This window comes from Typopeltis vanoorti, chromosome 7 (genome assembly GCF_054136105.1).
Source record: "Typopeltis vanoorti isolate ZY-2024b chromosome 7, IOZ_Tvanoo_1.0, whole genome shotgun sequence".
NCBI classification, from domain to species: domain Eukaryota; kingdom Metazoa; phylum Arthropoda; class Arachnida; order Uropygi; family Thelyphonidae; genus Typopeltis; species Typopeltis vanoorti.
In genome coordinates, this window is record NC_143555.1 from 147798280 (window position 1) to 147816123 (window position 17844).

The 17844-nt window shown below is 38.5% G+C and overlaps 1 protein-coding gene across 1 annotated transcript in view; it reads left to right on the plus strand.

Moving 5' to 3' along the window:
- The window catches only part of Ent3 (equilibrative nucleoside transporter 3), an 81992-nt gene that overhangs the window by 6791 nt on the left and 57357 nt on the right, over nucleotides 1–17844 (plus strand). The window contains exon 2 of the mRNA XM_090395132.1: nucleotides 985–1059. Within this exon, the coding sequence (XP_090251258.1) occupies nucleotides 985–1059 (75 nt within the window). The remainder of the gene's footprint in view (nucleotides 1–984; nucleotides 1060–17844) is intronic.

The following is a 17844-nucleotide window of genomic DNA, read 5'->3' on the forward strand; positions in this document are numbered from 1 at the left end:
GTCATGTAGGTCTTAATATCTGGAAGATTGGCTTCTTGATGTAACTGGATGTTTCTGATGAACCATGGGGCATTAAATGCCATTCTTAGGCATTTATTCTGTATTATCTGAAGTCTGTTGATGTTGCTTTTAGTCGTGTGACCCCAGGTTGGAGAGGCATAAGTTAGTTCCTCTCCAACCTGGGGTCACACGACTAAAAGCAACATCAACAGACTTCAGATAATACAGAATAAATGCCTAAGAATGGCATTTAATGCCCCATGGTTCATCAGAAACATCCAGTTACATCAAGAAGCCAATCTTAGACATAGAAAAATACTTCAAATCTCTTCATATAAACAATTAAAGGGTGTATAAGAAATCACATAAGTTTATTTTAATAATTAAAGTTAATTATATCGTTTTGTTTCTTTGTTAAAACCGAGTTATAATTGCTTTCGTTTACCATAAAAATAAGCATTTTATCATTGTATCAAAATGTAGCATATAATCAGAACTTTGTATTGTATTTTATAAAAATATTGTTACATTATTTGTGTATAAATGTAAATACTCTCTGCGATAATCAATAATTACTAGAATTGTCAAAAAAGACTATTAAATTTAATTTTTTATCGTTATCAATTCAATATCGTTGTTGGTATATTTTTCGCTTTTTTTATATTTTACTTTTTCTGCTTTCTACTTAATTTCACCTAAAGATTATTATTTTTTTATATTTTAAGCAGTCATTTTAGTATTAAAATCTTTCTCTTCACATTTTAATCTGTTGGATTCTCACACCACAAGTTGTTTCATAATAGGCTTTTACAAAATAATGAGTTTTACTCTCGCACCAGATTTCTCCCTGCGTCTAACGCATAACATTAAGTTTCTTCAACTTAATGAAACCGCAAGCTACCTTTATTAATAAGAAAAACATGTAGCATGTAAGTCCTTCATCTCTTCGACTGAAAGTATTAACCCTGTCTTTCTCCCACACAGTGCAGCAGTCCAGTTTCTATGGTTACACCAGCATGCTTCCGTCTCGCTACACCCAGGCTGTGATGACGGGTGAGAGTAAGTATTGACCTCAAAACTCTTTTGCCTCGTCAATCAACGTCCGCAATTTTGTCATGTTATTGCATTCCAAAACAAAAGTTGTGTTATTATTTGTTAATAAAATACGAAACATGAACAGATAAAAAAAAAAATATATATATATATATATATATATATATATCTAATACTTGTTTCCCAACGTCTCAAATTAAATATCACCTCATTACCAGAATCTATTTTTATACTGGATATAACAAAGATGTTCGACGCAATTTTTGTGTTCGCAGATCACAGCGCACCAAGCGTCCTATTTTGGAAGTAAAGTATGTTTGAAACTGCAAGCTAAAGCACTTGTCGTTATTAATAAAAACTATTATTATATTATATTATATTATATTATATTATTATAAATTGTTACGTATTATCAGTTCAACTCATTCAGATTGCACACCAAATTCTATTTTACATATCATATTACTAAAATCACCTTGACCTAGTTTAAGTTATGGAGTCGAAGTTCATCATCTTACAGGTCTATTTCATTTTGATTTTGCTAGTGATAATAATGATATAGTCACAAATAGAAAACGCCAAGCAACAATCACAGAAAGAGGCTTGGCTGACTCGTTTGCGCAATCAAATTAAATTAAAAACTCATCCTTTTTGATTACAACAATTTGCCAGAACTTCATTTAAGAAATCATTGAAGATTTTTTTTTTCGTTCAGGAGCTGCTTCTGATGCAGTTAATTTTAACATTAAAGAAAAAGTGTAATGGGCTTGCGTAATTTGAATTATTGATCCATTTATTTTCCTTGGTCATTACGTAAATTAGTGAAGAGGAATAATAAAAAATGGTCCTTTTTATGTCTAACTGAGGGTTAATTTTTAAAAAAGAAAAGAAAAGCCTCTAGTCCATTATCATTATCCCATTATGAATCAACTTCTATTAGTAACTTTCCTTCTAATTTCTGGTTCTTTCAGGATGCATATATTGCATAGGAAAGGATTTGTTTGCGATGGAAATGTCGCCATGTAAACAGCTCTCTTAAAGCTATGATTTAAATAATCAAAATTACGAATAAATGGCATCCTGAGTTAGCTTTTTAGTTAGTTTATATATATATATATATATTATATTTATGAGAGAATGGAAAAATTTGTCGGTTTGCCCACCATTAATGGCCATACAGATTCTAATTAAATAGGCCTGTTGTTTCCAATAGCCAGACTGCGCAGCTAGCCGGAAACAGGCTGGTGGCTATATCCTGGTATGGGAATTGTTCTCATGGACATCACTGGTGCCTCTCATCCCCATTTAACACACTTTGACTCTTTCAGACCAGTTATTATCCTACGTGGTGCCCCCTCAACAACAATCCAGTGCTTCATTGTCCTCCTAATTTCTCTCATGTGATTCCTATCGAACATTTGTGGAGCCATAGCAAACGCAACATCCGCCGGTTGATCCAATGTCAAGCTCAGTCGCTGACCCTCCAGGACGTTATTATATCTAGTTGATGCAGAATACCCTAAGATACCTTTGGTAATCTAGAGCAGTGCTTCCCAAACTTATGGATGTAAATGTCCCCTTTGTAAAAATTAAAATATTTCACGGCCTCCCCAATCGAAAAAAAAAAAATCGTAATACAGACATATATTATTATAATATTTATTGTATTTATATTCAAGATTTTACGTTTGTAAGCTTTTTTTGTGCTTCTTATCAATACCTTTGACATGAAACTTATGCAAATAAGCATATATTTACTAATATTCATTAAGCGCCGAAATACGCAGGAAGCAAGATATGTGAACCAACACCAATGTGTGATTTTTTTTCCATTAAAATATATAAAATAACAAAAAAGAAATAATACAAATTAAATACGTTTCTTTTAAGATTAAAAAAAAAAACTACTTAGTCTTGAAACATTTTAAATTTGTTTTCATTATTTCATGGCCCCCTCAACAAAACTTACGGCCTCCAAGGGCCCACCGTTTGGGAAGCGCTGATCTAGAGGAGTTAATGCTAAGAAGCAATCGGCTATTTCGGCCTAAAGAGACCCAACACTACTAGGTAGGTGGTCATGATGTTTCGGCTCACAAGTGCAGGGGTGTGTGGTTATTGTGTTATGATAATTAAGTTAATGACTTGATTAAATGCATTAACGAGTAATAAAATATTAATGGTAGTACTGAGAGCATGTCTCCTGTCCACACGGAAATCTCATGGCCTATAAATTACAGCTTCAGAACCACAGACCTAAGTGAAAAAGTTATTATTTTAATAATAATAATATTATTATTATTTTACACCTCCAGGGAGTTCAAGACTCATAGAGGGAGGACACCTACTCTACAACTCTCCGTCTCAACCTTATCATCTACTCCAACGCCATCTACTGTCCACCACCACTAGTATTTTTCACAGACAATCACAAACATATGCGTAACGACTGTATACTCTGAATGGAGGAATGATTGGTATCACTGTACACACGTGACCATTCAGTTATTCGACAATTTAATATGCAAATGAAGCATGATATGGAATAATTTCGTGCTTTATTTAACCTTCGGCGTCAAAATTACGTTGGGTTGCACTACTTGAAAGATACGAACTCTGAGACCAGGAGGTTAAGACTTCGTATCTTTTAAGCTCCGAAGTTGTCGTTGGAACAAATTACGAATAGTGATGAAGTAAAATTCTGAAGTAAAAACTTTGCTAGTGGGAAGCCTTGATCGGATATGCAAAGTATCAATACCATAACAGCCTATTGATATGATGGGTGAAGCAATCTCCTTTTTATACCACTTTATCAGTGTGATGGTAGAAATAGTTTGTCAGCTTTTAGCTCGCCCTTTGGGAACTGTGGGATTAAATATACTCAGAGGAGAGTAGAATTGCCTTAGGTCTTTTGTGCTTATAGTGATCAAATTCACTGTAATCAGTAGCTTGTTTGATCAGTTGATTTGGATGCGTGGCCTCATTTGAAAAGAACTTTACTGCTAGAGTGTGGAGAAGAGAAGAGATGTATGGAATATTAATATTGGTATCACGATGAATCTGATTATTTCTGATGAACCATGGAGCATCTAGAATCATCTTTAAGCATTTGTTTTGTATTCGATGTAGTCTCAGTATGTTAGATTTTGAAGTATAACTTCAAGCTGGCGCGAGGCATAAGTGATTATAGGACGTATCACCACCTGATAAAGTAATAGTTTGTTTCTTGCATTTAATTTGCTACAACAGTTAATCATGGGATAAAGTTAAGCGATTGCTTTGGATGCTTTCGTACAGATGAGTTTGGTGTGAGTGTTAAACCGTAGTCTTTTATCTAATTGTATCCCAAGATACATCGCCAGCATGGGCGGCTCGTGCATAGGCACTGCGGAACTGCAGCACCCCCAATTTTTCTCGATATATAAATATATTTATTAATTTATATTTGCTTGTAATGTTTAATTTATCATCAATAATCCTATACAATTCTCTTATTTTGTATAAAATATAATAAAAATCCATCTTGTAGCACTTAGGAGGGCGCTAGCAGCACTGTGTTTACCACAGTGCCATATTGTTAAGCGCGCAAGCATATGCACGTCATAGTCGATGCGAGCTATTAGCGTAATGCGGCACTGTCCGTCGTGCAGTTCCACTGTTGTTTATATGCAGTTTGCGCCAGTAGTAGTAGAGTGTTCGTAGTGCTTATCGTGTTTACTCCGTCTCTTTATATATTTGGACATTACAATTAAAGACATAACATTTGTTATAGTTTTTATTTTAGAACATTATTGGGGTTATGATAATGGATTTTATTTTTAAGTAATTTTGAATTATACCAAACTGTATAATTTTATCGATAATAAATTATTATTTTCATGTTTACTTTTTTTTTTAAATTTTTACCATAATTTTAATATTTTATCCAAACACGTGTACAGTGTATACGTATTTGGATACGTGGCTTGAAATCGTGGGGGTACTGCAACTTTCGAAATATAAATACACACTGTAAGTACATATCGAAAGTTGCAGCACCCCCACGATTTGAAGCCACGAGCCGCTACTGAGCACCAGTGCACTGTTTCCAGTTGTATCCTGTAGTAATATATTAACAAGTCGATGGATTTGCTGAACTATACTGTGACCTCATCAGAAACCGAATTATTCATTTGGAATGATGTTTAATTAATCTGTTGATTCTTGCAGTCTGGATAGGATAATTGTTTAGCAATTTTTTCCTAGATTGAATAGTAAGCTAATTGGTCGGTAGTTGTGAGGACGCTGAGGGTCTTTACCAGGTTTGTGAATTGGAATGATGTTGGCAATTTTCCATGTCGCAGGAAAATACTGCAATCTTAGTATTGCGATTATGATGTTGACAAGATGCACATCTTTGAGTAGTAATACTTTGATAATTTTGTTTGTGACGTCTTCTGGACCTGGTACGTTTTTGTTGTTGATATGTTTGATTGTGTTAATTAATTCTGCTAAGAAGTAGGGTTAATAGTTCTGAGTTATTTTGGGGTTGTCTTAAATTCCGTCTGACATCTTGGTGAACCTATGAAGTTGATATTTTTATTTTTATATGCATGACTGCACTACTTTTCCAGATTGCTGACGAAACCTTCGGCTTTCTCTATATCTATATATACTATACCACACCATACTCAGCCTGCATTGGGGAAGAAGTTAACATTTTTTACCGAGTTTTCAAAAATTTCCAAATTACCCGATCTTCAGGACTAAGAGATGTTAGCTTATTTTCCCATTCTTGATTTCTGTTGTTTCTGAGAGCTTCTCTTACTAGACTGTTCAATTTGTTAAGGAGTTTTCTATCTTTCCCTGATTAGATTCATAATATCATTCGGGAGACGGCCGGACTTATAAATAGCGGTTGTCTTGATGACTATTGCTAATGTTTTGTTAATTTGATTTGTGAGATTGGCTATTGCTTCGACTATCTCCTCCTTTTTTGTATGGTGGGTACTGGACCAATGTGTCTGGGGAATAACTTGGATAATTAATTTTTCTCAAGCTACTGATATTTCGTAGGATAGCAATATCTTGAACATCCAGACTGCCAAAAGGACCATGATGAGTAGGTTCTGTGGGACCTGCTACTGAAACATAATTGAACCTCATGTAATTGCTCGGTATACGACCGTTTTTATTGGTCATTTTGCAGTACCATGCTGAATACTTCGCATTTAAATCCCTGAAATTATAGTGGCATCTATGATACCTGAGATGGCGTCTAAATCCGCCGTCAGTAACATTTTACTTGGGAGTTGTAGGCTACAAAGGTTTTGAGTTTTCCAGCATTGTCGGTGTAAAGTTCAATGCCTGTTATCTCTAATTAGGGTTGGTTATGGCACTATGTTTAAGGTAGTTTTTAATATAGATGGGAATATCACTACCTCTGGAATCGAGTCTCTCATTTTTATTCACAGTGTATCCTCGTATTTTCGGATTGTTTACTGGCCGACGATGCGTCTCACAGATTTGAATTACATCTGGGTTTATTTGAGTGCGAATTCTTGCACTTCAAGGATTTTGTTGATGAGACCATTGGCATTCCAAGTGGCAATCAGGAGTGAGTTTGGTAGAATTTTATTTCTGTTCATTTCTAAATGCAGTTAGAATAGAGTGGGTTGCTTGCAGAAATCTATAATAATAAATAAACAATAAGCTAACGCCTTTTTATTTCCCTATAGGGAATAGGCGAGGTCTTTTAAATCCTATCTAGCTTTAGGACACTGAGTGGGCAGTTCAATCTCCACCGGTAGCCAATCAGAAATAGCTGACCCATGTCTATCACGAATTCTAGGCAGCCGCCGATGAAGAGACCGACAAACAAATGCTACTATCTTTTGGGACCTAATCCTAACAGGATTTCTGTTTGAAATAATGTGGGTTATACTGTCGATTTTCTTACGTTTTCGGGTGAAAAAACCCGCTTGCCAGTGCCAGAGATCGACTAACTTGGGGACGGTCAAAGAAAGGCTGAGAAAAAGTTCCTCCAGTCGGCGACTAGACTCGAACACTAAGTCTATCTTCGTGCGACTTAGCGCAGAGGATACAAGCCCTACTTCCACTGAACTACACAGGCCTTTGCAGAATTCGTTTTTGTGGAAATCAGTGATGGACTGGATTTTCTAAAATCTTGTAGCATGGTAGCTAGCGAAGCAGTTATAGCCAGAGTTAGATTGGGATTTATTTGCTCATGGCGTGTCGATTTCTTGGAACGCACCGCATCGGTGTAAGTTTTCTTCATTGGTAGTTTTCCTTCCTGATTTGTAGTTTATTTGAGTTGGAGGATATCAGTATGATTGACAAGGGTGGACAAATGGGAGGAAGGCTGTGTATTTCTTCTAGTCCATCGATATTTTTGGATAGAAACTATATCCTTTGTAGTTGGAAGGATGAGGCACAGCGCAATTGGCAGGGGTGGTTTGGCACAGGAGTTAGGTGATTTTCACCACATTTCAGACATCTGTAGTCAGCCATACATAGCTTCTGGGCGTGGTCAAATTTTTGCATTGCCTGATGATGTTCTCTTTCTAAAGGGGTTTAGTAATAATTCTGAGTCCGCAGATTGATGTTAATTCGTAAATTTGTTTTTGAGTGTTGTAATCTCCACTAACACGTGGCATTGGTTTTTTGTCAGCTCTGTACATCCGACTCACCTTAAATGGATTCAAACCATGATGGATAAGATCTGTTGAGATCTCTTCTGAGGTAATATCGTGACTCTTCAAAGCATAACATTCAGGTTTCTTTCACTATTTAAGACAAAGGTGTGGTATTATAAGTTTGAATTGTCCATAACTTCAAGTTAACTGACGGTAATCGCTAACTGTGGTAGGCTGAATTTTTATGCCTTCATACTTATTATTATTTTTTTAAAATTTTTTAAAATTAATTTTAATTTTAATTAAGAGCCTGTGTAGCTCAGTAGAAGTGACGTTTATACTCTACAGCGCTTGATCGCACGAAGAAAGGATTTGGTGGTTCAAATCTAGTCGCCGACTAGAGAAACTTTTTTCTAAGCCTTTTTTCGGCTGGTTCCCGAGTTAGTCGATCTCTGGCACGGGCTAGCGGGTTTTTTCTCCCGGAAACTCGGGTTTTTCGTCCCGTGTAAACTCAATAAAATCGACCGTAGAACCCACACTATTTTCAGACATTAAAAATATTGTGTTAGGGTTAGAGACCATGAGATGGCGGCACTAGCTTGCCGCCTTCTAATCTGCGTACCGATGAATCAGTGATAGCCTTGGGCCAGCTATCTCTCTGGCTACCAGTGGAGATTGAACTGCCCACTCAGTCTCAAAAAGTTAGATAGGGTAAACGGCCCCGCCTACTCCCTATACAGAAACAACATAGGCGTTAGCTGTTTTTTTTTTTTTTGTCCAGTAGGTAATATTTTGATCCTCAATGATTTGTGGGACCGATGTCCACTTTTCTTTATCGCGAAGAACGACCAGAGGAACTTTCTCATTCTTGCATGGCACATCCTTTATAGGAGAGTGATCTTCTGCAGTCCGTCTTTTGCTGACATATTCCTCTTGTGAATCTAAGTAATGAAGCTCCTTAGTTAAGGAGACCATTAAGTTCATATTTCCAGCATCGTTACTTGCTAATGAGTCACAATTGGCAAGTAATATTTAAATCTATATCTAAATATTGATATAAATATCCTGGCAACTCGACATCAGACTTCTTCAACAAATTTTTAAAAAGGTCAAGCTCTTGATGTCGGTCTAAATTTTTGATTAAGTTGTTCGAGTTTAAGGTTTCCATGTGAAACTAAATTCAATTCGTATCTGTTAATCAGCTACTAATGTTCACAAACACAAAAAAGTAAAGATCGAATAGGAATTATTACTCTAAACAACGATATGACACTAAGGTTATATAATGTTCACACTCATAGTCACCTTCCCTGAAGAAAAAAAAAAATTAATCTACTGATCTACCAATCTATTATACCACTAATGAAATATTATATTATATTATCCATCAATACTATATTATATATCATCAATACTATATTATATATCATCCATACCGCACCATAATATCACGAATGAAATACCAATTGTGACTCAGTCAGCAAATCCATCAATACTAACGTAACATAACATCACATCATTGGCCAGAAGGGTGAAGCAAGATGCTTTTATTCCCCGTCGTCTGATAGGGAGGACGAATTGAAGGAAAGATTTATGAACTGCGAGCTCGCCCTGGGGGGGGGGGGGGCACGGAGATTAATCGTTGTTGCTAGTATTTAGGATGGCTTTTGGCTTCTTGTAGGTCAGTTTCGTCGTAGTTTGCTGCCTGTTTAACTAGATCGTTAGGGTGTGCAGAGATCTTTGAGAAGAATTTTTTCCGCTGTAGTTTGTAGGAAGGAGTAGATGTAAGGGATGTTTGTATCTCTATGCAATTGGACTGTTCTTACAAACCATGGTACTTCTAGGATCAAACACTTTATTTTGCACTCTCTATAGCTTGAGGATGTTAGTGTTGGATGTTTGGCTCCAGGCTGGAGAGGCATATGTCAACATTGGGCGGATCGTCAACAGGTAGAGGAGCACTTTGATTCTGGTATTCAGTCTACTTTTTCTATTTATTAGAGGGTAAAGTTGTGCAATAGTTTTAGATGCTTTCGTACATAAGGCTTCGGTGTGTGGGTTGAACGTTAATCTTTTGTCCAGAATGACCCCAAGATATTTTGTTTCTGTTTGCCAGGGGATTTGGTGTTGAAGAGATAAAGGTCCCCCTTGGGAGTTGCCAATCTTCTGGTGAAAAGTATCGCTATACTCCTTTGAAGATTCACTTGTAATCTCCATTTGGAGAACCATTCTAGTTGTAGTAGGTTTTCTTGCAGTTTTTTAGTGACGAGATGTGGTCGTAGAGATCTGACAAGTACTACTGTGTCATCCGCATGCTAAGATGGCTGACATTGGGTTGTGTGGGATGTCTGCCATATATATCAAGAATAAGATCGGTGCCAGTGGGGAACCTTGGGGAACTCTCCCGCAGAGATCAGTCGCTGACTGGAATCTGTACCGTTTATTTTGACTTGTATGTGTCTGTCCTGGAGGTAAGATTTAATTAGGTGGACGATTCTTGATGGTATGCCTGGTGAGATGAGTTTGTGTAGTAATCCGAAGTGTCATATCTTATCAAAAGCTTTCGCTATGTAGGAAAAGTGCTCCAGTGTGCTGGTGCCAATTGTAGCCGGTGGTGATGTACTCAATTATCCTATGTATTTGTTGAGTAGTACTGTGATGTAGTCTAAAGCCAAATTGTTCCTTTGGAAGGATATTTAACTCGTTTCCTGAGGCTTGAAGTTTAGAGAGGATTATTTTTTCGGCAATTTTGCCTAAGTTTGAGATTAGGCTGATGGGTGGATGGTTTTCAGGCAGGTGTGGATCTTTACCTGGTTTATGCACTGGGACCATATCTGCGACTTTCCAATAACTGGGGAAATAGTTAAATCGGAACATGGCGTTGATTATGGTGGTGAGATGTACGACAGCTCTTCGGGGAAGCAGTTTAATTATTCCATTTGTTATGCCATCTGGGCCAGGGGCTTTTTTATTCTTTAGAACTTCATAGATTTCCGCTGGTGAGGTGTTTGCAGGTTTGTAGTTGCAGGTGTCGGTGAGGTTTAGTGCATGTCTGACATGGAAGTGGATTTTATAGACATGTTCGATGTCTAAGTTGTCGTATGTAGGGCTACACTGTTTTTGGTTCTTTGCTATCTCTTCAACTTTTTCTGCGTCCGTGTGTACTAGGCCCCTGACTGACTTGAGTGGGGGAAGAAATTTGTTTTTGTTTCTGAGGCTGCTTAATATGTTCCAGATGGAGTGTTCGCCGGGCGATATAGAGGCTAGTTTGGCTACTCATATTTCGTTCCTGTGAGCTTTAAGTGCTTCTCTAACTTCATTATTCAGTTTGTTTGAACAACTGCTGCTTCCCCTCCACACTCCTTCTTCTCATGGAACAAAACTGCCAGAAGTACTATCGGAACACATTGGACCTGTCCCTCACAGCATCATATCCATAAAAGAAATTGATTAAAAATGCTGTTAAAAGCCTGACTGAGCAAATCAACACAGCCACAAAGGTTGTCACCTTTACCAAAACCACCATTAAGCCAAACCGACGACCTATCCAAAGACATCACGGATTTAATTAGGGACAAAAAAATTTAATTAGGGACAAAAAAATATAAAGCAAAGAAAAAGGTACCACAACACCCATGCACCGCTTGATAACATAACATAACATAACATCATTGGCCAGAAGGGTGAAGCAAGATGCTTTTATTCCCCGTTGTCTGATAGGGAGGATGAATTGAAGGAAAGATTTATGAGCTGAGAGCTCGCCCTGGGGGGCACGGAGATTAATCATTGTTGCAAGTATTTAGGATGGCTTTTGGCCTCTTGTATTTGAAGAGGTCAGTCTCTTCATAGTTTGCTGCTTGTTGAACTAGATCGTTGGGGTGTGTAGAGATCTTTGAGAAAAATTTTTCTGCTGTAGTTAATAGGAAGGAGTAGATGTAAGGGATGTTTGTATCTCTATGCAGTTGCACGTTCCTTACAAACCACGGTGCGTCCAATATCATGCGTAAACACCTATTTTACACTCTCTGCAGTCTGAGGATGTTGGAGTTGGATGTGTGGCTCCAGGCTGGAGAGGCATATGTCAACATTGGGCGGATCGTCAACAGGTAGAGGAGCACTTTGATTCTGGTATTCAGTCTACTTTTTTATTTATTACAGGGTAAAGTTGTGCTTTAGATGTTTTCGTACATAAGGCTTTGGTGTGCGGGTTGAACGTTAATCTTTTGCACCGCTTGATCCTTATAAGGACTGGCTTAAAGGGGCGAAGCAAGAATGCTTTTCATCTTCCCCGTTATCTGTAGAGGACAGTGTATGGATAAGGTGTTATTGAGCTATTAAATTAAAGCTCTGATCATGGCAGGAGAGTAACAGCAATAGCCGAACCTCAGTTAGAACTTCATTGGCTACAGCATTGCAATCCATTACCCTCCAAGGGTATTGGATTGAATGAATCAATCACCGCATTTGACGGTCGATTGATTCATCGACGGTCCTATTGGCACCGCTTGATCTTATAGTCCTTATATATAAGTAAGTATAAGTAAGTAAGGACTGGCTTAAAGGGGCGAAGCAAGAATGCTTTTCATATTCCCCGTTATCTGTAGAGGACAGTGTAGGAATATAAGGTGTTATTGAGCTATTAAAGCTCTGATCATGGCAGGAGGGTAACAGCAATAGCCGAGCCTCAGTTAAAACTTCATTGGCTATAGCATTGCCATCCATCACATCACCCTCCAAGGGTATTGGATTGAATGAATCAATCACCGCATCTCACGGTCGATTGATTCTATCCCAGCCTCCAGCCCTTAACACCGCTTGATTGAACTTGAACTTAATTGGTTGATGGACTGAGTCCTTGACTCTTTATCCCTTCATCTGGATTTTAGATTGTGGGTGATGAGATTATTGTGGGTAATTTACCCGCTCATTGTGAGCATTGAGGCTGTATCAGCTTTCTCTTGCGATGGAGGATTTCGGTTTTTTATGTTTGAAACGATCTGAGGGCTTGTAGTCCGCTGCCTGTCGAACTAACTGATTTGGGTGATTATCCGTGATTGTGAAGAATTTCTCTGCAATGCTTGTCATGTAGGTCTTAATATCTGGAAGATTGGCTTCTTGATGTAATTGGGTGTTTCTGATGAACTATGGGGCATTAAATGCCATTCTTAGGCATTTATTCTGTATTATCTGAAGTCTGTTGATGTTGCTTTTAGTCGTGTGACCCCAGGTTGGAGAGGCATAAGTTAGTTGCGGTCTGATTACCGATTTGAAAAGTAAGATTTTGTTGCTTATGCTTAGGAAGCTGTTCCTGTTCAAAAGTGGATATAGCTGTGCTATAGTCTGACTTGCCTTAGTGGTAACACTATCCATATGTGACTTGAAGTTTAGACGTCTATCAAGATGAATTCCCAGATATTTGGTAGAATTGCGCCAAGGGATGATTTTACCAAACATTTGCTTGATACTAGTAACATTACTGGCTTAACGGGTGAAGCAAAAGCTTTTCATATTCCCGGCTATCTTAACAGAGACTGTGAGTGGAAAGAGTTTATGAGCTATATAGCTCGCCCTGATTGGGCTAGGAGATTAATCCTCAGTGAGTGGGTTTAGGATGGCTTTAGGTCTTTTGTGCTTAGAATAGTCCGTTGCATCATAGTCAGCGGCCAGTTGGATCAGTCTGTTAGGATGCACACTTGCCTTTGAAAAGAATTTGGTTGCTATAGTCCGCATGAAGGTGTAAATATAGGGGACCTCCGTGTCGCGGTGCAGTTGGACAGTTCGGATGAACCATGGAGCGCCCAGGATCATTCTAAGACACTTGTTCTGAATGCGTTGTAATTTAATGATATTTGAGTTTGAAGTATGGCTCCAGGCCGGTGAGGCATAAGTGAGTATTGGACGAACCATCAGTTTGTATATGAGAAGTTTGATTCTGGTGCTCAGTTTGCTGTTTCTGTTTATTAGCGGATAGAGCTGGGCTATGGTTTTGGATGTGTTTGCACAGAGAGTCTTGATATGGGAGTTGAAAGTCAGTTTACTGTCCATTACTACACCAAGGTACTTGATCTCTGTTTTCCACTGAATTTTTGTGTTAAAGAGGAGAATATCTTCTTTGGGAAGCACTGATCTTCTCGAGAATAAGACGGCTACGCTCTTCTGAGGATTCACCTGGAGACGCCATTTGGCAAAATATTGCTCTATTTGCAGTAGGTTTTCTTGCAGTTTCTTGATGGCTAGGTGAGGCTTTAATGATCTGGCCAATATCGCTGTGTCATCAGCATAAAGAGCTTTAATTGAAGATAATGGGTTGTGTGGTATATCATGCAGGTATAAGGAGAATAGGATTGGTGCTAGTAAGGACCCTTGTGGAACTCCAGCCAAGATGTGTTTCTGTGAGGACACCACTCCACTTAGTCTCACTTGCATGCGCCTATCGCAGAGGTACGTCTTTAAGAGTTGAATGATTCCGATTGGGATACCGGATGATATAAGCTTGTATAGTAAACCATAATGCCAAACCTTGTCAAATGCACTGGCTAAGTCTAGGAAGACAGCCCCAGTGCATTGGCGCCAGTTAAAACCTGTGATGATATGTTCCACCAATCTGTGTATTTGTTGTGTGGTACTATGCAACTGTCTGAAACCAAACTGCTCCTCAGGCAGGATGTTTAACAGGAGTACAGAATCTTGAAGCCTAGTAAGAATTACCTTTTCAGCAATTTTTCCGAGATTAGAAATGAGACTGATTGGTCTGTAATTCTGTGGCAGAGTGGGATCCTTTCCAGGTTTATGAATTGGAACAACGTATGCCAATTTCCAGTAGGAAGGGAAATACTTGTAGTGAAGTATGGAGTTGATTATGTTTACCAAATGAACAATAGCTTTGCGAGGTAGAAGTTTTAGAACTTTGTTGGAGATGCCGTCGGGTCCAGGAGCCTTTTTATTTTTGAATTTCTGAATAATAGCATATATTTCAGCAGGTGAGGTGGGTGTGATTTGAGTAGAATGTGTGGGAGCAGACTTGAGTGAATATCTGACATTACGGTGTATCTTGTAGATATGACTAATGTCAAGGTGACTGTATGCAGGTTTGCATTGATTTTCAAGGTGATTCGCTATTGCCTCAGCTTTATCAGCATCGGTGTGGATGAGACCTGAATCTGTTTGCAGAGGGGGAAGAGGTTTATTTTTGTTCTTGATCTTTCGGATAAGATTCCATACAGAGTGGCTGTCAGCGGAGATGGAGGTCAGTTTTTCTTCCCAGAGTTGAGTTCTATGAGCTGCGAGTGCATCTCTCACTGCAGAATTTAACCTATTTAAGATCCGTTTATCTTGTGGCGCCCTAGTGTTATGGTATCTTTTTCTAGCCTTATTTTTTTCCCTAATCAGATTCATAGTATCTTCAGGCAGGTGGTTGGACTTGTGGGTGGTTGCAGGGGTAGTAACTGCTGTACAGGCTGCTGTAATCTGTTCTGTTAGATTTTTGACAGCTATGTCAATTTCCTCTTTTGATTTAATGATGGGAACAGGTCCAATATATTTCGGGAGCATCTTGGAGAGCCTTTCCCAAGGAATAAATGAGTGAGGGGGTGGGGATGATTTTTCAAGATTTCCTAATTTTAACCTTATTGGATTATGATCTGATGATAAATCATTGATTGTTATTAGATTGTATTGGAGTCTGATGTGCTGCAGTATGGCTATGTCCAATACATCGGCCCTACCATAGGTGTTGTGATGGGTGGGATCAGCTGGGCCTATTACGTGAAGGTTGTTGAAATCAGCATAATTCTGTAGTATCTGTCCATTTTTGTTAGTGGAGTGGCTATTCCAGGTAGAATGCTTGGCATTTAAATCACCTGCCACAATGGTAGGCTCTCCAGTGTCAAATATGGCGTTCAAATCAGAAGGTAGTAGTGCTTTTTGTGGTGGATGGTATGCTGCAAAAATTTTTAATTTGCCTACTGAGCTCGTGAGAATCTCGATGCCAGTGATCTCAAGATTGGAGGTAGTAGGAATGTTTATGGAGTGATGAGAGATAAAATTTTTGATGAAAATTGCCGTGCCTCCACCTCTGTGGGTTGATCTGTCAGTTCTATACGACTGATATCCATAGATTTTGGGATTGTCAGCTGGTCTTAGATGCGTTTCATTTATTAGTAGAACATCTGGCCGATGTCTGTGGGCAAAATTTTGGAGTTCTAGGATCTTATTTCTTAAGCCGTTTGCATTCCAGGCTATTATCTCTAGGGCTTCTGGTTTTAATTTTTTACTGTTCATTAGTGAGCGCTGAAATTATAACTTGAGTATCTTTTAGAAATCTGTTAGTAGAACTTTGTGAAGGATTAGATCTGCTGAAATCTAATAGCATATTTGCCAGGGACGCAGTAATGATAGCTGTCATATTTGGGTGTGATGTTGACTGTTGTAGGGATGTCTGTTTAGGGCGGGTTACATCCGCATATGTCCTGGGCTGCCAGCTTAGAGTCGTTTTTTGAGGGACCTCAGTTTTCAACAGATGGGCTTCTGAGTTTTTATTCTGTACTTTAGGAGACTGTGAAGTAGCCGCAGATGTAGGCGAGCTGATGGAAGGAGAGAATGGTCCCTCTTCAGATTTCCTGTTACGTGGATTGTAGAGACATCCTCTGTAGTTGGATGTGTGAGGACCGCCACAATTGGCACATTTAGCAGGGGTAGATTTTGATTTAGAACAGGTGTTGGTTGGGTGACCAACCCCACACTTCAAACATTTAAATTCGGCCCTACACATCTTCTGGGCATGCCCAAACTTTTGACATCTATGGCATTGCCCAGTAGAAGCTCTCTTCCTTAACGGTTCTACCGAGATTTTTAATCCACAGATGGTTGTCAAGTCATATATGTGTTTATAGGTTTGACTGATCTCGATCAGCACTAATGGCATTGGAGTCTTGTCCCTCCTGGTCATCCTGCTGACCTTGATAGGTGGTAAATCATTTGAGTGCAGGTCTGTGGTGATTTCATCGGTGGAGACATCCTCAGGCACGCCTCTAATCACAACCTTGAGATTTTTTTCCGAACCGAGTGAGAAAGTATGGTACTGAATTCCTCTGGAATTTAGTTCTGCTGTTAACCTACGATAGTCTGTGACAGTTTTAGGGTGAATTTTTACACCATCTGTGATATTCTTTGCATTGTTATATGAGATCTTCAGGTTGTTCATTATGCTCTTTAGAGTCATCCATTTGTTCTTCTCACGCAGGATAATCGGGGGGATCTTTTCCCTTGCGGAGGTAGGTGAGTCTGGGGCAGAGCCATCTTCTTCCATGACATCTATAATTGGTGTTTCGGAGGTCACAGTTTTGCGCTTTTTGCTTGCGCGAACCTCCTGGAAATCAGTGAGGTCAGTACGGGAATGATCTTCAGCCGTTGTGGTTTTTTCCGTAGCGTTGTCTTGGAGTAGTTCAAGAAGTTGAACGTCGTCCGTATCAACTTCTTGGATTTCATGAACTACTACCTTACCTGGCCATTTTGTGTGTAGCAGATTTCCAATATGCTTGAAAATAGCCAGGAGCTGTTTGAAGGTGAGTTCCTCGTACGGCAGGTCTGTGGTTGGACCCACATTTTGTTCTGGATAACAGGACATGCTTTCCATTTCTGTCTACCGTATAGTGAAAACAGGTAGTTTCTAAAATAACAACTGATGTAATGAAACAATGGCGATGCTGATGGCAGTAGGCCTAGCGTATCGCCGTTGCTTCGGAAAAAAAGGTTAACTTACCTACTGAATTAGTTTTTATGAGCCTATACAAGAACCAAACCGGTTGACTATATCAGTAGGACTATTCACTGTCAGTTAAAATATTTGTCGAGTTCATTAAATCACATTTTATATCAAATATCAGAATCGCGAATCAGATGTATGAGCACTAGGCAAGACGCCATCTTCTTTTTTCTCCATTTGCTTGATAAAAAGATCCTTAATTACTTAAATTAATCTTATGTGATCTTTTGTTAGGTGTATTATTGTATATTAATGTATACATTTTAAATACATCAATTTGACAAATAAATAGATAACTGATATAGGACATTATAAATCCATTTTTATTTTATAAAAATAACGAAAAGGCAAATAAATATATGAGCTTCTGGACAGATAGTTATCTTTGATTTTTAT